Source organism: Semicossyphus pulcher, unplaced genomic scaffold (genome assembly GCF_022749685.1).
Source record: "Semicossyphus pulcher isolate SPU_LCO1_2020_fin unplaced genomic scaffold, fSemPul1.0.p SCAF_10, whole genome shotgun sequence".
Lineage (NCBI taxonomy): Eukaryota > Metazoa > Chordata > Actinopteri > Labriformes > Labridae > Semicossyphus > Semicossyphus pulcher.
This window is the reverse complement of record NW_027211604.1, coordinates 850517-878359: the sequence shown is the minus strand read 5'-3', so window position 1 is coordinate 878359 and position 27843 is coordinate 850517. Positions and strand designations below refer to the sequence as shown.

At 41.7% G+C, this 27843-nt stretch overlaps 2 protein-coding genes across 2 annotated transcripts; one reads left to right on the top strand and one right to left on the bottom strand.

The window, feature by feature from the left end:
* The first annotated feature begins 4601 nt into the window (after positions 1–4601).
* Positions 4602–14370, top strand: LOC138598303 (putative monooxygenase p33MONOX). The gene is made up of 9 exons (XM_069670064.1): positions 4602–4713; positions 5998–6123; positions 6258–6323; positions 7237–7412; positions 7502–7616; positions 8138–8265; positions 9792–9895; positions 10033–10205; positions 12282–14370. Exons 3-9 carry the CDS (start codon positions 6299–6301, stop codon positions 12494–12496), a joined length of 936 nt encoding a protein of 311 aa, XP_069526165.1. The 5' UTR covers positions 4602–4713; positions 5998–6123; positions 6258–6298; the 3' UTR covers positions 12497–14370.
* A 2079-nt stretch (positions 14371–16449) lies between these two features.
* On the bottom strand, positions 16450–27430 carry LOC138599549 (rho GTPase-activating protein 22-like). Its single transcript, XM_069671272.1, has 11 exons — positions 27427–27430; positions 26530–26682; positions 20546–20695; positions 20200–20407; positions 19970–20102; positions 19647–19720; positions 19191–19312; positions 18663–18897; positions 17510–18180; positions 17230–17458; positions 16450–16684 (listed from the first exon to the last, which is right to left on the bottom strand). The coding sequence occupies exons 1-11, from the start codon at positions 27428–27430 to the stop codon at positions 16450–16452; spliced, it is 2214 nt and encodes a 737-aa protein (XP_069527373.1).
* Between the last annotated feature and the right edge of the window lie 413 nt (positions 27431–27843).

Below are 27843 nucleotides of genomic sequence, written 5' to 3'. Positions count from 1 at the left end.
CCTGTTTTCTTACTTAAGAAAAGAAGCTGAACTCGTCAAATGCATTAGCATGTGCTGCATCTATTTGTGTTTAAAGAAAGGAGCAATGCAGGAGAGACAAACTCTAAAACAAGACCTGCAACAATCAGTCGATCGATCCAAAGAAATGTATCAGCAACTGTTTGAGTATGCTTATTAATTAAATGAATAAGACAACATTTACTGGTTCCAGCTTCTCAAAAATGAGGATCTGCTGCTTTTCTTTGTCATTTATCATATTCAATGAAAAGAGCAAGATAAGTCGACTATTCCTCTGAACCATCCAACAATGTTCAAGCTTCTTGGCTCCCGAACCTATCAGTAGGTCAATACTACACTATAAAGAACAGGTGTTCCTCACCTAAAGCTGTTAAGGATCGAGTTCTTTTGTACTGATTTTATTTTGGAAAACTATGCAAAGCACAAGGGACTTTTTTGGTATATATCCTTTAACATAATGTGTGATTGTTGAGTGTACTTGGTAGAAGATATAGTTCTCTTGAGCTCTGGTGGCACGTAGACAATCAGTCCCCCAACAACACCAATCTGTCCATCACATCCACCAATTTATCTCTGATCAGTAGCTGTGAAAACTTAAAGCACAGTGTTAGAATTAATAGGTCAATGTCGCTATGTGGGAAACATGCTTACACTGCTAAAGCTAATGCTGTTTTTAACATACAGTCGACCTCCAACACCTGAACCTGACTGACAAAACAATTAACTGTCTAAGACGTTCTAACATCCAGCTGTGATCACTGACTGATTTATGTGTGAACTCTTTGGCAAAACAAAAGATGCAATTGGAGATTGATGATGACATTGAACACAAACCCAACAAGAAGTCTGACCATGTCCTTGAAGATTGGACTGATGCTCGTTTTAAGCTATTTATGCGTTATCTCTAATGATGTTTCTGGGAATATAGTCCTGTACTTTCTCAATCTCTTGTGAGACTGTGTTTAATAAATGAGCTGTTAATGAATCCATGATGATGCAGTTAAGATACCTGCGAACACCAAGAAAGTCAAGGTAATGATCAGCAATGTGATCAGCAACTTAAAAAACATTCGAAATTAAAAATCCAGAGGGCAATTGGGACATTTTGTCAAGGGAAAACAACAACCTGTTAGCTACTACTATACAACAGCTAAAGTTAGCATTCAACAACAAACTAGCTAACATGACCGCTTGTAAGTGTAACATGATATGATAGGAAAAGTGTAAAATTGTGCAATGCTAATGTTGCCAAACAGTAGCTAAAAGGTACCCATTATGTTAGCCAATTCCTAGCTAACATACACATAACACATTACCAATTGATAGTGTCACACGACGCAATAGTATAAAGTGTAAAATTTCTTGAAATAGATCAGTTATTATAGACAGAAGTAGTTGAATGCTAATGTTAGCTGTGGGCTAACATAAGCTAATAGGTACCAATTATGTTAGCCATCACCTTGCCAAAATGACTAGTTAATTTATTACAAGAAATGTTAGACTTTTTCTGTCGTATCGTGCAACACAATCAAATAAATAATATAGAAAGTAGTTGAATGCTAACGGTAGCTAATAGGTACCCATGATGTTAGCCATTTACCAGCTAAAAGTGCCGATTGATGATAGGAAAGACTTAAGTTCCTAGCTTAAGCAATGTTACTGTGAAGTGGTTAAATGCTAATGCTATGTAATTGTACCTTATGGGTTATCAACTATGTTGTCAAATGTGGCAAGATGTCCCTCCAGATTTTCACTATTCATTTCTTTTCAGTTGCTTATCAATCAAGAAGCAGTGACATTATAACAGTTTGTCAGAACCCCAAGATTTAAAAGCTGGAACACAGCAGTACAACACTATGCTTTTGATAACAGTAACTTAATCTTCTGGGAATGTCGGCTCATGTGGAATCTGGTTGGACCACTCTGCACAACAGTTTTGATATTTCAAAAGCCATGACATCAGACAAAATGTCCCCGCTCTGTATCTCTCTCTCTCTGTTAGCGGGTGAAACCAAGGCCCATTAGCTACCATTCGACAATTGCTTAAGTTAGCATTCAGCCGCTTTCCAGCTAACATTGCGATTTGACAGTGTTACAAATTACGGTAGAAAATCCTCAGATTGTTAGCAAAGAGTAATGTTAGCAAGAAAGGGGCTATAAGTGCTTACTTTAGCCTAAGAAATGAAAACTTATGGCTTATCAAATATGTTGTCTGACTTTGAAATATGGCTGATGTTCAACTATTGTGTTTTCAGTACCTAAATTTGTCAGATGCCCATATTTCCTAGTTTGCAACCTGGAATACAACAGGAGGAAGCTAGCCTTTCGATAATAGTATGTGAGCTCCCAAAACAAAAGCTGAATATCCCAGTCAGACAAAACACCGGTCACTCAAATGTATTCTCATACATTAAATCTTTTGCACTTATATTTTGCAACACATTTCTGCTTTTCGAATGGTAATTTTGCAGCTATTTGCAATAAAAGAGCAGGTAACACTTGAAATAAATGCTGAGAAATTCTGTACAGCTCCTCGCCCCACACGCACCAAATTACTTCAAATCATAGCACAAGATAAATCAACTCATTAAATGGCGGCTTGCCTTGAAATTACACTTGTTTTTAAAACATAATTTTCTCATGTTTTTTAAAACTTTTTTTTCTAAGTTTGCAAAAATTATATCTATGCATTAAACAAATATTTATTTATGTTTGTAAAGTTGGTTTAAAGATTTTGGATTGTTGATTGCATGTTGATTACGCAGCTTGAATGCAGGTTTTTACTATGTTTGCCTAATTTTAAAAAATGCCTTTCAACATTTTGTAAATGTAGTTTGGGCTGTTAACATCGTGGCAAAATAATGTGTATTCTTATGTTAAAGGAGTATCACATTCAAAAACGTTTTCCCCAGCGTGTGTTGTGGTTTTAGCCTACATCAAAAGACGTAGAACTTGGGGCTCACCTCTACGGTGTTCCGATAAATCAGGTCGGTCTCCTGGCTGCCGACGCTCAGGTGGGGCATGCTCTGCAGGTAAACCGGGGACACCATCTGATGCATCATGGGCTGCTGGATCATGGGCTGCTGGATCATGTGCTGTTGCATCATGGGCTGTTGCATGAGCACGTAGGACTGCTGCTGCTGCTGCTGCATGGCCTGTTGCACCGGGACCAGGTACCGCACCGTCTCAAAGGAGCCGTTCATGGCGTACTGCATCGGGGACACTGACCCGGCCGAGATCATCGTGCTGGTCACCGGCTCCGGGGAGGCCACCTTCACGGTTCGGTAGGTAGTAGTTGTTGTCTGCTGGCTCGTTTGGGCAGACATCGTAACGAATCTGCGGAGCGGATCAGATCAGACCCCCTACAAGAAAACCTAGAAAAAACGAGAACAACTGGAAAAAGTTGATCAAAGCGGCCAAATCGCTGCGGGATAAAACCTCGCAGGTTCCTCAGGTAGATTTCCTTAGAGTAGAGGGTTTTCAGCGGTGGTGGAGCGGAGACGTAAACCACTCCAGTTTAACTTCCTCCTCTGCTGGGCACACTGGAGAGGAAAGTCCGGTTACAGGAGTCTCTCCCCGGAGAGGAGGACCGAACAAGCGAGGGAGGTGCTCTGCTCCTAGTATGCAAATAATAACGTGTGCTGCATCAGGAGGTGGGAGGGATCAGAGGAGACTACCTGGTTGCCTTGACAAAGTGGGCACACAGGTGTAGCGGCAAGTTTCGTTTCCCTGTCAGTGTGATTACGTCAGGTGCCACATTTCCAACTATAAAGTGCTGGCATGTGGATTTCCTTTTCATCAATACTTTTCAGGGGTCGAATTTTACTTTAACACTATAATAGCCTAATATTTGTGGAAAACAAAATTAAATAAAAGTTTTTTAAAAAGCTGTTAAATCTGAGGCCGCCGCTAGGTGGAGACAAACAGCGACTAATGGCACTTGGGTTAGGGTTACTTGTCCATTCTTGCTTAGATTTGAATTTTTTTAGATCTAGATTTTATTAATTATATTGCTAATTATTATATTTAAGTTATTTATGAATCTTACTATTTATTTGTTTATGAATTCGTTGCCATAAAAATAAGCCACAAAAAATAGGTCTGTTTAAAAAATCTTGCAAAAATTATTTAGACCAATTGTGTTCAATATTAAAACTGGGATTGGACATTTTTGAAAGGCTTTTTTTCCCATATCTGTTTCTTAAAGTGCTCTTTTTATATTGACAAAAATAAATACATCAAATGCACTAACAGAAACAAAGGGGGAAAACGGGTGTGGGTGTGGGGGGGTTATAGCCCTCTAATGAGCTCTTCCAAGATGCAGGATGAAATAAATATGGTGCAATATACTATATATTTTTCTTTTTCTTATGTATTTATCTTAAAAGCCAAAGAATAACAGCTGTTATTAATGTTATTTGCTATCATAATGTATAGAAATAGTAATGTTTGTGCTTGGGGCCATTGTTTTTGGGCTCACCAGACGTTACCCGTGCCTGAGAATATTTAACTCTCGCGATATTCTGCGAGAACAGGCAACGTAATTTACCATGACATCCATTGAGGAAGCGGCTATTCTTCATCGGATACAATAATGGCTGCCATCCAACACCGGTGTTGTTTTCTCCGCCATCTAGTCGACATTGGAGGGTCACCGATGTCTCAGTCGTCGTCGTGAAGCTGCCATTACACCCGGTGAGAGAAAATAAGAGAGACCACGTTGACATAACAGCATTGTCAAGCATCTTAGTCATCAGCCGTTTGTCATCCTGTTGTCCTTCATCCCTAGACTGGTTCCGCTATCTCTGATGGGGACTAGCTGCCACCAAACTACATTCTAAAACTTGTTAATTAAACAACGTAACGCTTCTCGTTTGACTAAATTAAATATTACAAATTATCTTTATATATTTTGTAAATGCGAAGCAGCATGCCGTAAATTCGGGTGGAGCAAGATCCACTAAGAAGGTGGACGTTTTATAACGGCCTCCTCTGTTTCCTTCATTGAAGCACACAGAACCGACCAGAACAACCTGACATGAATGTCTGTAATGAGATGTATTCAGATGATTCATATAATTGCTCAATTTAAAATGTCAATATCAATATATAACACGGTAATAAAGCTGTTTGCCTCATAGTAAAATCCCTTCACATGCCGATTGTCTGAATAGTACATCATCCTCGCAAGGATAATGATGTTTTTGTGCAACGTAGACTATTGTATGTGTATTTCCCAGACATTCCCTGTTCTGTGATGTAGTTTTGTGCAATTACATAAATTTGCAAACTTTTTTTCAAAGAGCCGTATGACACAATCGTGTTTAGAAAAAGCCGTGTTTCTTCTAATTATTTGATTGTTAATAGATCTATTGTGTATGTGCATACGCGAAAACGTCAAGGCTTGCTTGATCGATCCTGTAAAACAGAGTGAGAGGTTTTATTTTGAAGTAAATCTGTTGTTTGTCAGTGATGCAGCGTCTCTGTTGCTGCAGCAGGTGTTATGTAATCCAGCCTGTCTGCCGTCATCCTCTGGAATAATCCTGCAGGCATCCGCTGGTAGAGAATAAGATCCCTTAGTCATGATTATTTGCTATGTCGTTTTCTCTCTTTATTCTTATAAATATAACGTTCTTATTTCGACTGTTTTAAAACAAAATATATATTGTAATGTCTTTAATCCTTTCAACATCACACATGCAAATTAGACCAAGCATTTCCCCTGTTGTATCAAAGAATACCAAAAGAAAGAAGCAAAAATAAGGAAATAAAGGAATAAAGACAAATAGATTACATCATATAAAAATACATTAAAATCAAGAAGGAGAAAGAAAATGTGTACAAAAAATATTTGCATAAAATCAACAAATATCTTCAAATAAAATTTATAAATACTTTTTTAATTTTTAATCTTTACATTTATTTTTCGAAGAAAAAAAGTCTCACAGTTCACCTTTGAATTCTTCTGTCTTCCTTTAGTTGCTTCCCCAGCCTGGCTGCTTACCCACAATGCATTGCCAGAAGATCTTGTGTGTCTCAGACAGAGCGATGTAACGTTTGCCGCTGCCTCTTCACAGCCGGTAAACATCACAGCACTGCAGTAAGGTAACTAAACACCTGCATTATTTATTTGTCTGTTTGTGTCTCTATATTGCTGAATATATTAATCAGTCATTTTCTGTTAATTGAGTTTGTGTGTAAATATAATGATGCGGAAACCTCTCATTGTCTTTTTTCAGCTCCTGTCCTGGTTCATCTTGTTCATTCAATAACTGAAATCATGTCCGGCTCAAGGGATTTACCAGGTGAGGGTTAACTGCAGTAGAAGTCTTCAGGCTGGGCCACTTAAAGGCTGCAGAATACAGTGATATTTTAGCTTCGGCAACAGTAAAGGGAAAGCCTTTCCTGTTTCAACATGCCCACGCCTCTTTGCACAAAGCCAGCTCCATAAAGACAAGAAGAAACGCTCCCATCCAACCTCATTCAGCAACTTTGGGATGAATTAGAAACACTGACTGCTACGTAAGCCCTAAAATCCATCATCAATCTGGTTTCAACAACAGATTAGAAGCATAACACTGACTAAAAGGTTGCATCACACATACTGTAAAACCAGGGATTACACAGATTGTTGTCTCTCACACCAGACAGATCTGAGTGGATCAGTGCCCCAAACAATCACACACTGGTCCTGTGAGTCTCACTGAATCCCTAATTTATTATTAGTATCTATTAATAACTGGAACTAATCGCAATAAAAGTCTCATGGCTGAAGAAATGCTGCATGAAATCAGAGCTTCCAGCAACAGCAAACTTTTTGTAACAGCAATCTGCAAAATTGAAAACCTTTTAAGGAAGCCGGTCCCATGTTTTATTCTGTGTTCAGACCAAAAGGGGGAACTTATTTTTACCTTGCAACATTCACAAGAGTTTGATCCGGGGATCATTTAGCTTTTACTCAAGTATGTTAAACACAACCTGCAAAGATTTCAGTATCCTCCAGGAACTGATTGACCCTCGAAAAACTCGAAAAAAAGATCACAAAGAAGAAAGTCTCACTACATGCCTCATAAATAAAGTAGTGGGACAGCCATGAAAGATATTTTGTCCTCTATTTTTATTCAAGCGATAGTTTAAAAATGTATTTAAAACTGCCATAAAAAGTCGTCAGTGAAGAGAGAAGCTGACTTTTAGTTGCTGTTGTTTGTTTGTCTGCAGCCATCGAGGGTTCAGGGATGGGCGGGATGAAGCTTCCCATCGGGATGACCCGCCGTGCCCTCAGCTACGACGATAACCTGGAGGCCCCCATGTCCACGCCCCCTCATGACATCAGCATCAACAACCTGTGGAGACGACCCGTCATACCCGACAGGAGGTTCAGCAACCTGGCCGAGGTGAGGCGCGGCGTTGTCAGTTAAATTATCAGAAGTAGGAAGAGTGTGACGTCGTGTGTAGATGATGATGATGATGTTTTTTCCACCAGGAGGATGAGAGCGGTGTAGCCAGCCAGCCGACAGTGCAGGAGAGCGCCCTCTCCAGGTCACCAACTGTAGTGAAAGCCAAGGCCTCCTCCATCATCATGAACTCTCTCATCACCAGTATGTTACAGATCTGTTATATATTATATTTATAATATAAATATTATGAATCTTAAAATTTAGCAAATAAAGTTCATGAACAAAATAACAATGAGAGGAAAAGTGTGTGCAATGCTCCAAAAACACTTTAAGTTAAGTAAAAGATAAATTAGTAACAGTGATGCTATGAGTTCATATTTTAGCTGTTACGTGACGTGGTGAAGTTAAAGTTGATCTTGTGTTCAAACAAAATGAATGTTGAATGTTTTTCTAGAGGAAGAAAACATCCACAGATGTCCTGTGAGCCAGCAGAATGTGGTTCTGGGTTAAAAAACAGTTAAATTACCGACTTTAAAAAGGCTCTTTGGGCTTTTTGTATCTTTTTATTCAGCATGAAAACGTGTCACTGTCAGATTGTGGATGCTACAACTTTTTCAATACTAAAATGACCTTTTCAAAGGCTGAGGTGTTTGAATGTTTAAAAGGTAAAAATTCTCTGTAAACATAGATAATAAAATACTCTCTTTCTCTCTGTCTCTCAGAGCAGACTCACGATAGCATGTACAAGTTTGAGCAGAGGGCGGGGCTTACTGACGCCAGCTACACGCCCCACAAAGGCCTCACCGCCGAGGAGACGAGACACCACCACCGCATTCCTGAATCACTCCAGGTTAGAAATTCACTGTCTCAGAGATCTCGCCACGAGAGTAAAACCAAGATCAAGTTTATTCTGTATTACAAGAAACAGCTTTGTGACTCAGTGGCAGAAGATTCAGCATAGGTTCTTATGATGCCTCCATTTCCCACAATCCAAGCTGACTGCCAGCTCTAGTCTCTGGGCATTTTTCTCTTAAAGACCCCCTCCAGGTAAAATCCAGTGTTTACCTTGTAAACATCTCCATGTGGTGTTCTTCATGTGCTACAAGACATATCAGAGACAACATCAGCATCATCTTCATGGCTGGGCCTGTCTGCTTTTAACCTGCAGTGCACCAAGGACAGGCTGAACAACACGTGTTCAGATTGGCAGGTTTGAGACGTCACAAACCTAAGGAGCCAATCCCGTTAATGGACGGGGTGACGCTATGCATATCATTATGTGTAACCTTTGGCAACCACTTAGGCGATGCGCGAGCCAGCTTCAACCGTCATCGTGATGTTTGCAAACTGACTACTGACGACTAACATTAACGTTACTACTACTGATTACTACATTTCAAGCTGCTAAGTTTCAACAAGTTGCCACTAAACGAGACGTGTTTTGATTTCGGCTGTTATTTAAAGGAGTGACGTAGTGGGCGGGGACTATGCAGGATATTTTTAATGAGGCAGAAGGAGGAGATTTCTTTAGTGCTTTTTAAATATTTACATTGAACCGTCAACCAGGTATTGTGTACAAGAAAAACAGGGATTTGTAGTCATGTTTTTTTGCAGTACAACATATATGAAGGGTTTTCTGCCTCTTTTCCACCAAAGTTAGCACGTTCACACAGGTTTTTCAGACCTGGGAAGGTCCGCTTATAGATGCCGATTGTCTTTTTTCCCATTGCCAGTGAAGTATACTCCTGTCAGTCTCTTTTCTGCTGCGTCACCGTCTGACGTCACAAACGCGCCGGAGACGGTGTGTTACGGTGGTTAGGTCTTTATTGTATCTATTACTCAGTCAGTCTGTTTATCAAACTCGGCGCCGACAAATTTGGAACGATGTTCGAGCGCTGCTCGGACGGAGACGGGCGGAGTTTGTAGCTGAGATGACGAGGAGTCGCAGAAGTTACCGACGGAGCATAGCATCGCTCCAGAAAGGGGGCGGAGATTAGCGCTTCGACACCAGTTTTGTGTTCCCATCAATGCCGATCGGAGCCGAAGCGATAATTACCCGGGTCTACTGCAGAGTCATTTGACCCGGGTCTGAATGCTGATTGTAACTTTCCCACTAAGCAAAGAAGCCGGGTGTAAGCGGGTTTTTTGACCAGTGGGAAAGCGGCTTTAGAGACACAATTTTATCAACAAAATGCACAACGTCTGCAATCTTTCCCCACAATTTTACACCCTCACTTTGAGACTTTGGTGTGGGAAATCTGTGCAGTTACCTTTTTGATTTAGTCGTTGTTCTCTGTCTGTGAATATAATTTGCAGCTTCATGTACACCTGAGATTTTTACTGAGGACTAAAGCTTGTTTTGCTTTTGTTGTTTAGAAACTGCAGATCCAGAGCCTGGAGGCCAAAGACGAGCGTCAGAGCTCCTCCACCCAGTCCACTCCCTCCAACACACCACACACCTCCCCAAAACAGCTACGCAGGTAAACACACACTCACACATGGAGTATTCCCTGTCCTGAGTTCTAAACCCTGGTGAACAGTTTGTCCAAGTACTGACCCAAATAATAGTCAGAAAAAAAGTAAAACAAGGTCAGTTTACACTCTGTTGTATTTGCAGGAGCTGGTTCAGCAGCACAGGTTCAGAGATCAGCATGAGCTCCTCCAACAGCAGCATAGACATGGGAGGAGGAGACTCGGCAGCAGGTGCGGTTGAACGGTGGAGCGTGTTTGGTCCGCGGCCGCTCGTGCACAAGTCGACGTCTGACCTGGGATCAGACTCTACAGCTGCAGGTAAACAGCATGGTCTGTGTCACGCCTAAAGGAGGCAGGAGGTTTTGGGGTTTTGGTCGCAGCTGAACTTTCATGGCCTCTTCTTTACTTCATTAACAACAAAGAAACTAAAAAAGGAAACATAAATAAATCCAGGTGATTTCAGGACTCTGGTCAGGCACAAACTGAAAGTCAGTTAAAGTTTCTTCCACTGGTTATATAAGCTGTTATGTCCAGGATTTGGGTTAATAGGCGAACAATTGCCCTTTAGACTGGTGGTAAACACGGACCACAGTGTGGCACAGGCCCTCCTCTGAGTCTGGTTACTTATTGGCTTTCGCTAATAGTGAAGCAGAGTTTTCTCTGCATATAAAAGTCAGCGCTCCAAACTGAACCTATCTGATCGGACTGCTGCTGAGGAACAACATTTAGACTTCAGCATGTTGGACGCTTCAATCTGTTTTGAAAACAACCACAACCTTTTGTCCAGGATGACGTTAGGTAGGTCTCAAAAGAAATGTTTCTGTTTAACGATTGAAATAATTACTGTTTTTGTTTTCAGTCCTAGTTAATAATAACGAATAGAAATGTATTGACATTTATAATCGAGGCTGCTGCAGGGAAACGACAAACGTGCCCTGACTGGAAACAGGTTTCCAGTTTAGCAGAATATGTTCAGTTTGTAAGTCAGTGAAGTTTGTTTGTTTTGTTGTCATCAGCATCACAGAGATCTAAAAAGTAGATTATTCATTTGGGAATTAATGTAAAAACATTTTTATTGAAATTATGAATATTTGATTCACTGCAGCTGCGCTCAAACTTAACAGAAAGGTGTGTTTGTGTATAAATGTTTTATTAGCCGAAATAAGCAAGCTAATATATATATATATATATATATGTGTGTATATATATATATATATACATGTATATGTATGTATATATATGTATGTATGTATATATATATATATACTGTGTACATATATAATATATATATATACAGTATATATATATATATAATATATATATATACAGTATATATATTTATGTATTTATATATATTTTTTTGTATAGTTTATTTGAAGAAAAAGGACAATGTACATTAATCAACATTTGAACAAAACGTAACATCGTTTTCATCGTCCCTGCTGCCGGAGGTTATTGGCCTCCTAAAACAGTAAAAACAATTCAGTGCACAATAATTAAAGTTGAAAAAACACTTCGCACATCTGTTTCAAAACAGGTGGAGGAACAGGTCACACAACAAAAACACTGTGACACTCCCCATATTTATTTGCAATGTTTGGCTGCTACCATGCCTGATGGTGGTCTAGATATAAATATAACTTCTGCTTTAGACAGAGTGCGGGAGTTTGCACTTTTTAAATGATTCTTTAGTGCACAATAGTTAGAAGTATACTAGTTTGAGATAAAAAGTAGACCATACTGCCCCTTTATGTGCTTAACAGTCACAACAAAACGATGAAATACCTTTTGACATTAAAAGTGTAATCCTAGTCGGGTAAAAACAAAGTAGGGAAAGGCAGCATCAGTGCAGCGCCTCTGAAGGTAATGAGAATAAGAAAGAAGAGATGTTGAACAACAGGAAGAACTGACACTTAAATCCACAGAATGTTCTCTCCTGTTTTCTATCAACAGTTCTACTTTAAGTTCTACTTTATAAGATAACTCTACTGAACTATCTTATAAGGTAGAAATTGGTCTTTGGTCTTTTTTCATAATCAAAAGACACAAAACAAACAAACAATCTGTTCCTGCCTCATAGTGATAAACATGGTGATTGACTAACCTCAGATGTTCTCAGTGGACACTGTGTCTTCATGTTACTGTCAAACATTAAACCTCTGAGTGTTGAACCATCCGATATTACACAACAAGCATGAGCCTGAACGACATCCTGGGTTAATAAAGTTTACAACACGGGAGCGCTGTGGTCACAGTGCGTCAAACAGAAATAAACCTCTAATCCTCTTTGATGTGTTCAATTGAGATTAAGATTTGTTGTTTACATACTTTGAGCCTTGTGTCATTTTTCTGCCTAAATCTGAGGTATAATTTTCCTATTTTCTTTTTTCCCAGCAGGCTTTGCAGTGCAGGCATACCGCGGTGGCCAGAAGCCGACCCCCATGGAAGTAATGAAGGCACAGACCGCGCGGCTCGGCGACACACCGGCAGCTCAGGCGGTGGCCCCTCCCAAGATGGAGATTCCCACAGTGGAGAGTCGGAGACAGGGATCACGACCGCACAAGCTCAAACCCAGAGACATGAACATCCTGACGCCCTCTGGCTTCTAGGAGGACACATTACATCCGTCATGCAGACTCCTGAGGTCCCATGAGATTAAAACTTCCCCTACAAACTGTTACACGATCTATTGTCATGTTAGCATTCCAGTTATTCCAACAAGCAAAGAGGATTAGCATAAATGGCTAAACTGTTAGCTTGTTTACAGTCTGTATGATCGACAGACCATTTGTTCTTTGACATTTTTGTAGCGTGTTTCCAGATCTCAAATTACACATACGAGGACTTTGTTGTTACCTTAACCTCAAATTTAAGGTGTGTGTCTCTTTTGACGACCTTTAACACTCCACACTCTACTGTCCACCATCTTTGCCATCAAGCGTTCCAGCATTAGAAAAACCTAATATTTCTCACCTGCGCTGCTTTTAGAGAGTTTCTTCACTGTGTAAACAAACTCTAGCTGCAGCACACTGACATAACCATGGACTCAAGTCAACAACTACAACATGAATTGGCCCTGACAACCTGAGGTATGGGGGGGCACTGAGTGATGTTGACTCCTCCGTCTTGCTGAATCGGGGGTTGAAGGTGTTTCTGGTTTTAAAGAATCCCTTGTAAATGCACTTTATGCCCCTTCTCCCCACCACAGACACTAGCTCATCCACTCTCCATGATGCAAGAGACTCCCATTGCTTCAGTGTGTCTCCCTCTTTCTTCTTTAAGGGACATTTCACCAAGCAGGCTGAGAAGAATAAGTCCAACCAATTCCATCGAGCTGACAGAACAAAAAGATCTGAAACATTTTGTCTCAGGAAATTGTGGAAATGTCTCCTGCTCACTGAAACGTTCCTCTTTTTTGTTGTTTTGTGAAACTCAGATTTGTTTTTTTTAGATGTTTAAATGTGTCGATTTTTTTTTTGCTATGGTAGCAAAAGAGTTTTGGTTGATTTGGGATCAGAAGAAGTCCCACCTGGTTTTGGTAAAAAAGCAGAGCTACATGTGGACACGACTCCCACAGCCTCTCTCAGTTTTCAGTGTGAGCTTGGTTAACGTACCTGCCTGTGTTTTTTAACCAACGATCTGATATGAAGGATTCCACTTTATGTTTCTGATGAGCTTTGGTGCTGTTTGCTGACTGAAGACAGTTGGTTTGCACACTAGCCGCATCCTGCTGAAACCTTCTACCACCCAAGAGTTAATTGGCACACTTTTGTTATGGCAATTTAAAGCTGAATGCAGTTGTAACACTTCTAAGAATCATTGTGCATTCGTTAGAGGACATGCTTTTACCTTACAATAACAGGAAATGACTGAAAGATTTTATTTTAAAGAAACTGCTTTTCCTCAGCCAGTGCCTCTGCGGTGCTAGCTTACTAGGTTTCTGCAAGATGAAGTTTGTGTGAAACATCGTAGAGCTTGATGAACTGTAGCACCTTGCTTGTTGTTGTTGTTGTTATTATTAATGCACTTTTACTTTGAAGATGCAGCACATTTCAAATCCAAATCATCTACCACCTGTAACTCTGCTGTGGTGTTTTCAGATGTCGTCAGTTCTCTGTAAAACTCGTGGACGATCCTAAAACTCGACACAGAAGAAAAAAAACAATCTGCAACCGTAAATATTAAATGAATATGACTGTTTCTGCTCCGTTTAAAGTAATGTTTTGTTTCACAGTTTGTGTTCACAAGTGCTCTGTGTTTAAAGTGACACTGTTCCCTTTAAATCTGTCCCTGACTGAAGTATCACACCTGAATCTCCTCTGTGTAATAGTGTGACTCTGTAGTAGAGACTGACTGAATTACAATGTTTCTGTTTTATCTATTCAATGTTTTTTCCAAATGATGTTAAGAGATATTTTGTTTGTACTGTTTCTTTTTCTTTGCCAAAATAGTTTGAGAATAAACGTTACATTCTCGTCACAAATAGGACTCCGTTTTTCTTTATATTTGTTAGAAAAAAGTGTTTATTTGAACAGATTTTGTATTTGCATAACCAATTGATCAACAGTTTTAACAGTCAACTGCCATATAATCTGTAGCAATCCATCAGTTCAGTTCACCATCCCCTTTATTCCCTTTATGTTGATTTTTAAAGACAGACACAATCAGTTTCCACAATGAAAGGTATAATATGATATTTGTGGCCATCTAATTGGCTGATAAAAGGAGCATCTTGCAGTCTGATCCTCCAAATCCAGAACGAGGAGTTTATTTTCAAGTAAACTGTAAGTGTTTTAATTGAAAGCATCTTCATGCAGGAGTTATGGTATATTTTTGTTGGTGAGGGCCGCTGTACGCTTTCAATCTTTGTGATGCCTGGCATTCAAAATGTAATTTGTTGGAGTATAGTCACAGTTTACACGACCTGCACAGCAAGTCAATCTAATTCTTAGAAACTAATGTCATTAAGTGGAGCATCCCTTAGTTTAGCATCCATTTTATGTGTAGAAAAAAAAACGGTAGCCAGTTGGAAAACATCCAGTTGATACAGATACCTTTATCTGAAGCTGGTTTGTCCAATCATTCCATTTGCTTTGATTAGCTTTTGGAGTTCGAAATGTCCTTCCATTTATCAATGCAAAGCGTTCATTTCTGAGCCAGGAGTAAGAAATATCAATTGACTTTGGTCCTTAGCTGTAAAAAAACAAACAAAGAACCAGGGACATACCTTTACATGTGCTCCAGCGTATATTAGCAGACGGCTTAGTAGAAGCAGGAACTGTTAGATCACTGGCAGAAAAGGTAAGTCGGATCAAATCAATACGTAAAAAGACGACTGTTTACAGAGTCTGCTGCTTTGATTACTTGAGTCGGACGAATTTTGGGAAATCTTGCTCGAATTTCCCACATGGAGTTCAAGCTCACAGGGTTTTCCTTTCCAGCTAGATGATAAAAAAATTCTCTTCATTCACCTCTGGAAGATACAAAAACCCAAATGCAAAGGACGCCACTTTGGCACGGGTATTCCTGTTCCAGATACATTTTTGAAATGCGGGACTGAAACCTTTGTGTCACAGGGCGCTTATACCGCCAAAGGTTTGTCTTGTTCAAGCCATTCTAAGACTCATCTTGGCCTTACTATGAGCAGCCACAGATGCAAAGACAGTGGCCATCAATTGTGTGAAAAGTAGGATGCACTTGTTCTTAGGGTATCTTGTTGTCTGAGGAGACAGTCGGAGCTATATTCTGAAGATTGTCAAGAAAACAGGGGCTTGGTAGGAGGGAGGCAGCAAACACCCCAGAACAGTATCAGATGGTTTTAAAGCAGCCCAAACTCAGCACTAGTGTTCCCTCTCTTACGTAGACACATTGATGGACTGATGGATCGACTCTGAGCTCGAATTCTGGCATCATGCACTCCAGTTACAGTTCACTTGAACCGGAATAATTGTCCTTGAGGAGTACAGCATTCCTGGCATCTTAAACGTCTATCAGCCTGGACAAGCTTTTAGTTTTGAATACTCTTCTAGATCTTGGTTGAATAGGGACAGTTAAGATGGGAATTGGTTTCTTAAATGAGACCTGAGTTTATGTTGGATAATAAGACACTGATTGGACACTGGCACAGCAGAAAAAGTGTCCATCAGTTGATCCAGCTTACCAGTTCAACATCCATTGGGCCACTGGGTAAGCCAAGACATTCACTGCACCAGTGAAGATGCTGACTTGGCGCCAAAACTGTTTCTCAAATTTAATCTTTCTTGCCTCCTTCAGGAAACCACAGAGTTTAAACAAAGTTGAGCCAACTGGTTGAAATGGCACATAACTGTCTTCTTGATTCGGCAACAACTCACTATATTTCTTGCACTAACTCACTTTTTATCTTGCACTGACTGTTTTCCTTCAGGGTTGTCACCTTCATGGTCTGTCTCATCGTCATATCCTCTATCTCATTGTTTAACCATTCATCCTTTTCATCTGTGCAACAACCCATTCCCCTCCGATTGTCCTCTGGTCGATCCAAACAATTTAAAGAATTCTTCAATTTTTTCTCATTCTATCTTCAGAGACTACGTCCTCCTCTTCCTCCGTCTGCACCTCTTCTGAACTCTCCATACATCTGGAAGAACAGCTCCATCTCCTTCTGCAGGGTTGTGTTTCTGAGGTCAGCATCAGCTTTGGCTCGCTCCATGTTGCGGATCTTGATCTCAGCGACACTTTGGCTGCGCTTCTGCTGCTCCAGACTGACCCGCAGTATTGCAACCTGCCGTTCGAGGACGTCATTGCAGCGCTCCAACCTGCAGTACACATGCAAATATACTTATACTCTAGTTTATTCAAGGCTTTCACAACAAAGACAGACTTTATGTTGCACTTGTGAAAAATCAGTTTGAATGAAGGCTAACCAAAGAACTTGATGATGTTCCTTAAGTTTGTAGTTCGATGGGATGGATTCTATGCAGGCGGTCAATATTTTCCATGCCAAACTGGTAAAACTAATTCCATATGCACTCTGTGCTTTGGCTTTGTGCATGATAATGCCTCCATCCAAAAAGGGTATTCCCAAACTGTTCTGAAGGACAATTGGATGCACAACATTGTACATATAAAGACTTAAAATATCAGCCAATGATGTAGCCTTAAGATTACCAAAATTTGAAATAGGGGACCTTTACCAAAGTACAGATAAAACATCATTTGTCTCAAACTGACTCAATTCCATGTGTAATAGGACATAATAAAAATGGAAAAAGGATTTGAATACCCAGAACTTAGTACTTTATGTGCATGAATAATGACCACGAGAGGTTGCTATTTGCCTCCTTATGCTAGTGAGTCTCACCTCTGTATCCTGGCCTGGTACTCAGCCTTCTGTCGGGCCATCTGCTGCTGCAGCTCAGTCAGGAGTGAATCTGCGTTCCTGGGCTGTGACTGAGGCTCAGGCCCCTCGACATCTGGAGGACCAGAGGGGAGGAAAACCTCTGAGCTTCCTGTACTCAGAGGGCTGAGTAACAAACCAGAAGCTGGGGAGTTAGGGTGGTGAACATCATCATCCTCATCATCGTCGTCTTCTTCATAATCATCATAGTCGCTGTTTTTGTCCTCATGTTCCTTATTGTGACCATTTTTCTTTTCCGATACCTGACTTGAAGGTGTCTTTTTCGGTCTCTTTGGTGGCATGTCAGGACAAACCGTGCCAGCAGCATCCTTACTCTTGTCCAATGGTAGAACCTCGGAGGAAGACCATGAAGATGAAGAGTCCCTTCTCTGCCACACCTTCTGTAGCTCCCTCTCTTCTTCACAATTTTCAATAAGGCCTTCCAGATTGACAGTTTCCAAATCTGCCAACCCTTCACGTTGACACTCTCTGTCCAGGTTGTCATAGGCAGAAAGAGTGCTGTCATCCTGAGCGTCACTGCTGCCTCCGCTTGTTGTTTCTGGCAATGCAGCCTCTTCCCCTGCAGCACTGGAGGTCCAAAAACCAACATCTGACTCTCCTGGGCCTGGCCAAGCCGTTGCCCAGCCCATGAGCATCAGCTTTGGTTTGGAGTTTTCTGAGTCTTGCAACTGGAGAAGGGTTGTAGAGTCTTGAGTATTTGCAGTGGATGTTCCTTGGCCAGCGTGTTGCTGGTGGTATTCTATGTTTTGTTTATCAGAGGGGTGCTGAAGGAGCTGACTTGAGGAAGGCAGAGGATAAAAGCAGTTCTCCGGGTGGGAGGAAGTGTGGCGATGGCCGAGGAGTTTCTTCTGGCTAAAGGGCAAGTCTGATTTTGCTGCAGCTGAGTAGGCACAGCTACAGAAATCAAGGAAAGGTAGGACATTTCAGATTTTAAATAAGCTTAAAAGGACCTCTTGACTAGAGTATGGGATAAAAGGTTTAATGATGTAAGGTAGTAGTGGACATGGAGAAAGGATGGATGTGAGAAATGGGATGGACATAGGAAGAAAAGGGCGACTGGTTAAGCACGTGATGAATAGAAGGTCAGACTGGAGCAGACTTAGTACTGGGTATGAGTCTCTCTGGTGTAGTGTCATCCAAGCATACTTTGAGCCTCAGACAGACCTGGAGAAGGGGGGATGAGTAGGGTTCACAGTTGATTGGGTATCCGATTGAGGCATGGCAGTGATATCAAATATGGTGAAATCAATGCCCTTGATTTTTGCTTTTAGTATAGCCTATCCTGGAAGTTGGTAGTTGCTAGAGCAGCCAGATAGATTGTGAGCCGGTGAGATGTTGTGTTAGTTGAAGCTGAAGCGTTGTTGGGTCAGTTGTACCTGGGGTTCTGAGTATCTATGCAGGGCTGTCCAGCCTCTCTGGAGCCTTCTGCGATAAGAGGCAGAGACATCTGACGGAGGCAGGGTGATGGATGTAGATGTGGCTGTCTCAGAGCACTTGGTGATGCACGGGAACCTCCATGTGGACGGCCAGAGATGGATGGTGGGACTCTTGCAAACAGAGACTCATGCTCTCTGATCAGCTCCAACATCAGCACCTGGACAAGTGCTGCACCTGGAACACAGAAAGAGAGATTAAGATACTCTTCAAAGAAACATTTTGCTTCAATTATTGGATTCTTGGTAAGGTTGGATTGGATCGGTCAAATTATAGGGTAATTTTTATGTGCGCACGTCCTAAATTATACTAATGGAATACTTAGGGCAGACAAATTAGATCCATGTTCCTAAACAACCCCTTGCCAATATGTAGTATCGTGATCCTACGTTAAGATTCTATGTCAGTGTTTTCTGATCATAACTTTGAAAAGGATTCTTAGGGTGCTGTGGGTCAGTTTGTCTGTCTACCTCCCATGATGCTTTGTGGGTCCTCAGCTTTGGCTCGGAGAATGTTTGGCCCGAACACAGTGGCCAGGTTCTGGCTGCTCATCTTGTTACTGCTGGAGTAACTCTGGACGTCATTCAGAAACCTGTCAACACAATCTGTTTTTAAGAATTTAGAATTTTTTACAAACATTCTTAATGTAAAAGTTGGAAAGTCTCAAAGAAATACATTTAGAAACATTTACTTGGATCAACTAACAGTTAAAGTATCAAAACCAAAAGGCATCAGAACAAACTTATCCATTAGGGTTAGAATCATAACTCAACAGGAAGACAGGAAGAGCAAAGCCTGGGAAAATTGGATGCTTATATATCACTAAGAGAAATGGAGACAGATGAGTAAATTGGCTGGGAAAAGAGGGGGATTGAACTTGGCAGCAGAATGCCAGTATAAAGAAAACAAAGTAGGAGAGGTCTTACTGGCAGATAAAGTTGAGAAGGTTGAAGTTTGCAACTGGCAACTCATGAAGAAGATTTCTCAACTCTCCCAAACCCTGAGAGAGGAAGAAGGAAGAAGAATCAGAGGGATGTGTATCATGCACACATTGGATTTAGTCAGAAAAGTTCTCTTCTGCACCTTTAACCTCAAACAGTAACACTGTGAGGTCCTAAAGCACACCTTTCCATCACTGCAGCAAGGTGAGAAGTTGAACCGCTAGAGGTCAGTTAGCTTTTCAGGGGGTGTTCAGTTGCTCTTTAACTGGTTATTTATTTAACAGAATGGTGAACAGAGTTGCAGTTACCAGTGTTCGGTCGCTCGACAGCTTCTGACCACAGAGCAGGAAGTCCTGGTAGCGCCTGTAAGGAACCAAAGGCTCCGGCAGCTGTCTGAGGTAGAGTTTAAGCAGTGACGCCACCGTGTGGACGTCTGTGCTGCTGCAATCAAAAAACATAACAAGGTAACTTTACTCAACAGTTTTCCTTGTAAGCACATGATCAGAGAACAGTATGGGAGAAAAGTAGATGGATTTACCTGTCAAAGGATGGTCTCTCCCCTGCATCAAAAGCCTGCTGCAGCTCTTTGACCAGACTGGCCTGTCCCGGCTGGCGAAACAAGCCCACTTCACACAGGCCTCGCTCCCGGATGAAGGTCACACACTGCTCCACAACTAGCGGAACCAAACGCACCCCATAACGCCGTTCATACAGCACTGTCTCCTCCAGACGCTGACCAAAGACCCCTGGAAACAAGATGGCTGGTCAGCGAAGGTCTTTGCAAACGTTTTACTTTGACGAGACTTCTGGCTTTGGACATTTTCTGAACAATAGATGGGGGGACTCTTCAGAGAAATCTAAAGACAGTGTGGCAGGGTTTTTACCTGTGAAAGGGATCCAGACTCCCTTGTTGAGGCTCTTCAGCCACTCGTCTCCCTGACCGGCGCTGTTAGACAGGAAGAAGTACGAGCCTGGGCTGGCCAACACGTCTCTGTTCCCTAGATACACACAAACAGTGTTTTTAACAGCCTTGTCTAAATAAGGTTTATAGAACCAAGCCAAAATGCAAGCCAAGATACGAGTCACCACTGGCCTTTCCAATGTCACATTGCTGCTGAAGTATTCTTCAAGTGCATGACATTACAGAGAGGACTCATGATTATCTGACATCCCCATTAAGCTTTAAACAGTCAATCAAATCAATCAATCAATCAATCAATCAAATCAAATGTAAAACAGTATTCCACCTTCCACTCACAACCACATACTACGCATCTTCCCCCTCCCATCTCTCTATCTTCATCTCAAGATGGTGCACAGACTCTCTCAGACAGACACGCTTCTCTCTCATCTCCCTCCATGTCCCATCATGCTCCACTCTGTCCTCCTCAATGTCATGATCAAACACGCAGAGACACACACATGCATGTATGAAGCACACACATACTGGTATACCCACAATGTCACCTCAGATTGAAGCCGGTGCATCCTGACTCAGCGTTTAACAGATGTCACTTAAGGGCAACACACACAAACATGCACTGCTAGAGTTCTGGAGGGATTAACAGGTAATATGTTGATGGTGTGTGTCTTTGTGTGTGTGTTTCTCACCTTTGTGCCCTGTACTGTCATGTTTCCAGGACTTGAAGCAGCTGAGTCCCATGCTGCAGCGCTCCTGCTCCGGTAGCTACGATTACGATTTTAGATGCTCAGTGCAAATTACTTTTGCAGACAGGAAGTCGTACTTCTTTTTCTCGACACACTTCGGTGTCAGGTCCTTATCACCACCTGGAGTCTAACTTTAGACTAGATGGACTTAAAGTGTGGAGAGCTTTTGGTTTCAAGCATCCTGGGAGACGTAAGGCTGCAAATAGAGTTGCTCCTGGACACTAAAAGCCTTCAAAACGAGTTCTTCTTGGCAGATTTGGATCTGTAAATACCATTCTAAGGTGTTTCACCATATGGCATGGATTCGTGAATTCATGGCCCTGTTGTTGGATAGATTTTAAAAGAGTTCCTTGGAAATTGGGTGGGTATTATCCTCTTAGAGTGGAAGTAGAGATTCTCAATAGATATAGAACTTTAATGTGAAATCCACTTGAATAATTGCCCTCACGGAGAAGTGGTTGAAAACCTTTTCATACAGGCAGAAGGGAGTGAATATTTAAACCTCTAAGGGAGTTCTTGTTGGGATTTTCCATCTCAGAAGTTCAGGAAATTCATCCTTATAAAGAAATTCCAAACATTTATGGGGATTCAAGGTCTTTCCTTGAGATAAAAGACCCAAAAGAAGAGTTCCAGTTGGATGTTTACGCTAACCTCAAGTTAATCTAATTCTGGAAGATGGGATGATTTTAGATACCTTAAAAAGACAATGTAATTGGAAGGTCTTCTTGGTGGCTCCACTCTGATATCTGTCTTAAATAGAGTTGTCATGGGGTAGTATTATGGGTGCCAAAGGTTTAAGGGAGTTCTTTACAAGGTTGCACCTTCAGGAATGGTTCCTGGTGGATTAGTAATTGAGGTAAATAAGAGGTAATACTCTGTAGAGGGAAGTTCCTGGTTCATTTAATAGGACATGGACAAGAGTTTCTTGGTGGACCAACCTTCAAGAAACGTTCCTGTTGAATAAGAAGTTAACAAAGAGAGAAAACTCCCAGGATGTGAGAACCTTTCCAAACTCATCAAATGGACTCCTCCTCCTTGACACTTCTTAAAATATTATTCTGCTCAATCAGCGGATCAGTTCACTACAAAGTCAACATTTTCCTGCAGGTCGTATTTCCAGCCTCTTCCTCAAAAGAGCCATCACTCCCCACCTGTGTCCTGGTTTCTTACTGGTGTCTCAATGATTGTGATAATCCAACACCCATGTGTCGCGTTGCTTGGTCTGCAAAGTAATCTTCAAAATGGTCCAGGTTGCTTGTTGTAGAAACTTTTTCAGGGATGAAGTGCCATTTCCTTTTTGCAACATCAGCCTTTCATTTAGGTGCATTCGCCCACATGTAGAGCCCCAGGCACCCGGCCGTCATTTGTCCTTTTGATGCCTCCAACGGGACGAACAAACAAGAACTCAAATCTGTCTCCAGTCTACAAAAACACCAGGAGTAAGACGTCTGACTTTGCCTCCTATCTTTGTAGTACTTCATGATGACTGTCTCACTCTATGAGACATAGCGTCAGCATTATTCCACACGACTCTTTCTCTATATTTTCCTCTTTTTGTTGTTTTTCTTTGCAGGAGACAAAAGTATCCTAAAGAAACATTTTACCCTTTTCCGCGCCTCGTTTCTTTCTTGGAGTCAAGCTACTCCAAGAGACGATCTTAGTATTCCCTTCTGCATCCTCCTTCCTTGTCTCCTTCTCTGTCCTTTGCTTTAATAGCTCTTTAACTGGACGCCCTTCTCCATCTCCAGTCTACACATCTGAACGTCCATGTCTCCGCCATCCCTGTCCCTCTTCCTCTTCACTCCATCCCCTTGTTCCCTCCTATGTCTCTCCGGTTGTCCCTCTCTTTGTCCCTCCCCGTCCAGCTCGTCCTTCTGTCTCGTTCCCACTATCTTCCTCACCCTCTCTCTGTCTCTCTCTCTCTCTTTCTCTCCATTTCCCAGCAGTGTGTGTGCCCCCTTGTTGCCCCCCTCCCCATTTACCTCATCAATAACCATGCTGTGTGTGTGCGTGAAGGCTGTGCATTAGCAAAATTGGTTCTCTGCGACGCAGCGCTGTTTTACCAAAGTAATCACAGCTGATGGTGAGAGAGAGAGAGACAGAGACAGAGAGAGAAAGAAAGAGAGAGAGAGATGATCTGGCTCAAATTCTGCTGCCGCTGAAGTATGGTCTGCTGCAGCGCACACACACACACACACACACACACACACACACACACACACACACACACACGCACACTCACTCACACACTGGCACCATGATTCAAGTGGACATAAAAGCGAGAGAGAGCTGGTCGGCCTGGTCAACTTTTGAACTCAATTAAAGAATGAGGAACCTCTCTCTCCCTCTCTCTCTCTCTCTCTCTCTCTCTCTCTCTCTCTCTCTCTCTCTCTCTCTCTCTCTCCCTCTCTCTCTCTCTCTCTCTCTCTATCTCTCTCTCAGTACAGTTAAATTCAATAAGCCTCATTGGCTTCAAGTACAATACAGAATACAGTATATTGTTCAAGCTACGTAATCAATATTAGAATTATTGGCTAACATATAAATCAGACATAAGTGTATCACCAGACATGAAAACCTTACAGCAGAATGTATTCAGTGAACTTTGTATTAAACCAAGAAGACACAAGCTGCAGTTCCTCTGGTGTCCACTTGAGGCTGTCTCCAGCAGTGAGTCAGTCCCCATAGAGCCCCATGTTAAACTTTACAGCAGAAATAAACATGTTTACAGCCTGGTACAAAAAACAGTTTGGGTCTCTATAGCTCATTTCTCTCTTCATGACAACTGTACGGGGAGAATCTTTATACAGCTCACCTGTTTACATTATATTAAGTCTCAAAGTGCATCATTACTGTTCGTTCACACCGAACACGAAGTGAATATTCGCCTCACGTTAGTCGCGCGAGTTTGACCGCCAGATCAAAATTTGCGTTTAAATAACTGGCGAATAATCGCCCTTCACTTCTGGAATGGAGGAGAGGAAGCGAGGCTTATCTCCATGGTTACCAACAGCGACTGTCCATGTTGATAAGCTTTTGCTCCACCATGTGACGCAAATTCAACGAGGAATTTGCGTCGCGATCATTCGTGCCGCCTGGTTTTTAATGATGCTTATCACCATGTGTGTTTAAAATGTAAAAAATAACTGTACTTTTTTCTGTGCAGAAAAATAACCCCTGAATATCTTTCGACAAGGACAATGTGTGCATATATTGTGAATAGTTTTTTAATTATTACTTATATTGTCATTTAATCTGTTAATTGCCACCTACTTTTTGTCTTCTTTATTACTTGAGTACTTTATTTAATTTGCCTGTTTTGTGAGCTGCTGTAACGAGTACATGTCCCTTTTGGGGATCAATAAATCTTATCTTGTCTTTCTGTGCGCTGTATTGGACTAACAGACCGTCCAACAAGTCTGACGCGCAGTTTTTACACTAATTTATTTATTGATATGTTAGAACAGAACTGTTATGAACCACAGGCTCTCTTAGCTTCTTTACCTGAAAAATAAACAACTTTGGTCCAAATAGAATCTCATTCTGTGGAAAACACAAACATAATTAGCTCATGCAGAAGCTAATTAATTGGCATAAACCCTGTATTATTAATAACTTACTGTTTGCTAACCCCTCGCTCCCCAAATATTCTCTGTTCTGGCTTCAGAAAACAAACGGCGGCGGTCAATATGCCACAGTCCACAAACCACTGGGTGACCTCTTGGTGGCTATGTCCATCATCTTTACAGTCTGACTTGAACTTGTAGTTTAACCCCATTTAGCAGCAGCTCGCTAGTAGTCAAATTCATTTACATTTGTGATTCAGAGTCTTACATTTTGCCTGTAGTTTAGTGTGAGGTGGTTTTTGGCAGCCAACAGGTTCGACGGGTTGGACTCCACTGGCAAAAGAAACAAAAACCAAACAAAAGACCTGTGATCGATCGTTTAACTCAGGTTAGCATCATTTAGGGTAAGAAAATATCATGCTGGTGGGTGACACGAGGAAAATGCCCCAACAATCCAGCCTCACCTCTTTCCTTAGAGGAAGGAGAATAACGATGTTGAAACACTTTTTTGCTCGACAGCCAGTCTTTGTTCGGTTTAGATTTTCAGTGTGACAGAAGCACAACCGTAGACATGAGTGTGATACTGTATGTCTGCCTGTTTGAGTATTCAATGAACTGTAATCTCAGCTGAGAGCTTTCACATCTGCCTGTCAATACAACTGGCATGGACGGCATACGCTTCATTACAAAGTGTGTGTGTGTGTGTGTGTGTGTGTGTGTGTGTGTGTGTGCGTGTGTGTGTGTGTGTGTGTGTGTGAGGCTCTCCACTAAATGAAAGCAGTCACCTGCTCTCCTCTTCTCTTCATGTCTGTAATGAATCACATACATGAAGTATTCGTCACCAGGAGCAGAGAAACTGACCTCACTGTCTGCATCTTCTGGAGGGAACGGTCCAACAGCAGCGCCCCCAAGTGATCACATATGATAACTGCAGTTAGAATGACTTCAGCTGTGCAGTGGGTTTGCCTGGTCAGTACGAAGAGTATCAGGGTCACACTGAGGAAAAAAACAATTCTCCAAGATTTCGAGAATAAAGTCGGAATTAGTTATTTTCAAATAAAATCACTTTCAGAGTCCTGATCGTTGTGACAAAGTGGTGCTGATGTTCCCTAAGATTATTTCGTGTTACTAAACACTAATGTATGGATATCTAGCTGCGTAGCGTGCTTTCACATGTTCTCGCGAGGTACATGTATGCTATGCTGCCGGGTGTGTTCGATAAATACAGCTCAGGCTCACGCTGTGTGAAGCCTCCTGTGCATCGTTTACAAGCATAACTTCACAAGATGTTTACTGTGAAATTATTCTTCACACGTTCCTCATTTTAGCGAAGGCGGGCCGCTCTCCTGATATTTATAATATATAGGCTAACAACAGTCTAAAATTACAACTTTATTATAACAAAATTACGACTTTATTCTCGTAATCTCTATTTCTTTTTCTTTAATGTGGCCCTCATACTCTAATTCAGACCTGTTCGCTTATAGATCAGACAGGACTATAGATTGTGAGTAAGAGTAGGAAGCTCATAGACTGCTTAGAAATCTCCCAAGCTCAACACAAGAAAATAATCACCTTTATTAGGGAGTAAAGCTCTTGTGCTTGTTATAATGTAACCTAAAAGTTGGACCCACCTACAAACAGCAAACACACTGGAAAATGCAGGTTGACAAAAGGTAATTTATTCCACACTGAGAGGCTGAAGTTGAGCAGGGCGAGGCAGACCGGAGTGGCTTGAGGACAGGAGCTGGGCTCGGAGACGGTGGAGACGGCAGGAGAAGGTGGATCTAAGCACAAAAACACAGCACGACAAATAAACGGTCAAAAATCTTTCAAAGAGCAGCCTAGTCGAATACCACATGTGGTGAACGGACGAACTAGCGAGGAATGACTGTCTCAACCGCTCTTTATACAGAGCAGAGTGTAGGTGGCTTGATTAGCTGATGAGCGGCAGGTGTGCAGGCTTGTTCTGAGAATGAAGTCAGCAAGGCCACGCCCAGCTCCTACTGGCACACAAAGAGAGAACATACAGGCACACAAGGGAGGGGAAACACAGGGAAACACAGGGAAACACGGGGAAGACAGACCAGGACCCTGACAGTGATGGAGGTAGTTGTGTGTCAGAGCCTCAATAAACATTCTCTGTTGCCTTTCACGTGCTCACACCGAGCTGAGTCAAACATCTGGCTGTTTAAAGGAAGACAACGACTTAAACCTCGTTTCTCATGGCTGTCAACCTTCATGTCTTCATGGAGAGTAGCAAACAAGTAAAGCTGTAATATGTTGTAGGCGTTTGGCTTCCTGTTAGTTTGTGTATTTGCAATTTTCCGCCCTTTTCAAATATGAATATTGGAAAAGATTTATAAATGAGTTGGTTTAAGTTGTTTCAGTGACGGGGAGAATCAGTCCAGACAACCTGCATTCTGTCTTTCATCTTTTAAGGTTTAATAAAGCTGTTTACACCACGTGTACTCTGATATGTTATAGACGTCTGCCAGGATTGTGCCAGGAGTGACAATGAGTGACCTTACCCATCTTGTGTTATGGTTTCAGAACACTAAAGACAGGTTAGAAGTGCAGGGAGCAGAGGGGAACCCAAACATGCAGACGTGCAGATCAATGATGCATTGTGCAAAAATAGCTCTCAGGATTGTACGGTCAAGTAGGCACACCAGTAGCAGGTGACATGCAGGACGGCCGGGTTACATAACCATGAGGCAAAACAAGTCCAAGGCATATGGCAGATATGAACACACCATTTAAACAGGACAGTTATATGGAGTGAGGCTTAGAGGCTGAAAGGTCGGACAACTGCTGGACTGATAAAAGGTTGTGTAGACTGGGAAAGGAGGGAAAGTCCGAGGGCACCCGGTGGAGAAATTAAGTATGGCAGGAGGCAGAGGAGGACAAAGAGATGGGACGTAGCCTTTAAAGGGTGTTTTTCTCCT

Coding starts and splice junctions, on each gene's coding strand:
- LOC138598303 (XM_069670064.1), top strand. CDS start 6,299: ATGTCCGGCTCAAGGGATTTACCAG. Junction 6,324..7,236: donor CGGCTCAAGGGATTTACCAG/GTGAGGGTTAAC, acceptor GTTTGTCTGCAG/CCATCGAGGGTTCAGGGATG. Junction 10,206..12,281: donor ATCAGACTCTACAGCTGCAG/GTAAACAGCATG, acceptor CTTTTTTCCCAG/CAGGCTTTGCAGTGCAGGCA.
- LOC138599549 (XM_069671272.1), bottom strand. Junction 20,696..26,529: donor AGTGTGTTTGCTGTTTGTAG/GTGGGTCCAACT, acceptor AACCTTATTTAG/ACAAGGCTGTTAAAAACACT. Junction 18,181..18,662: donor ATAGATACTCAGAACCCCAG/GTACAACTGACC, acceptor TGATTTCTGTAG/CTGTGCCTACTCAGCTGCAG.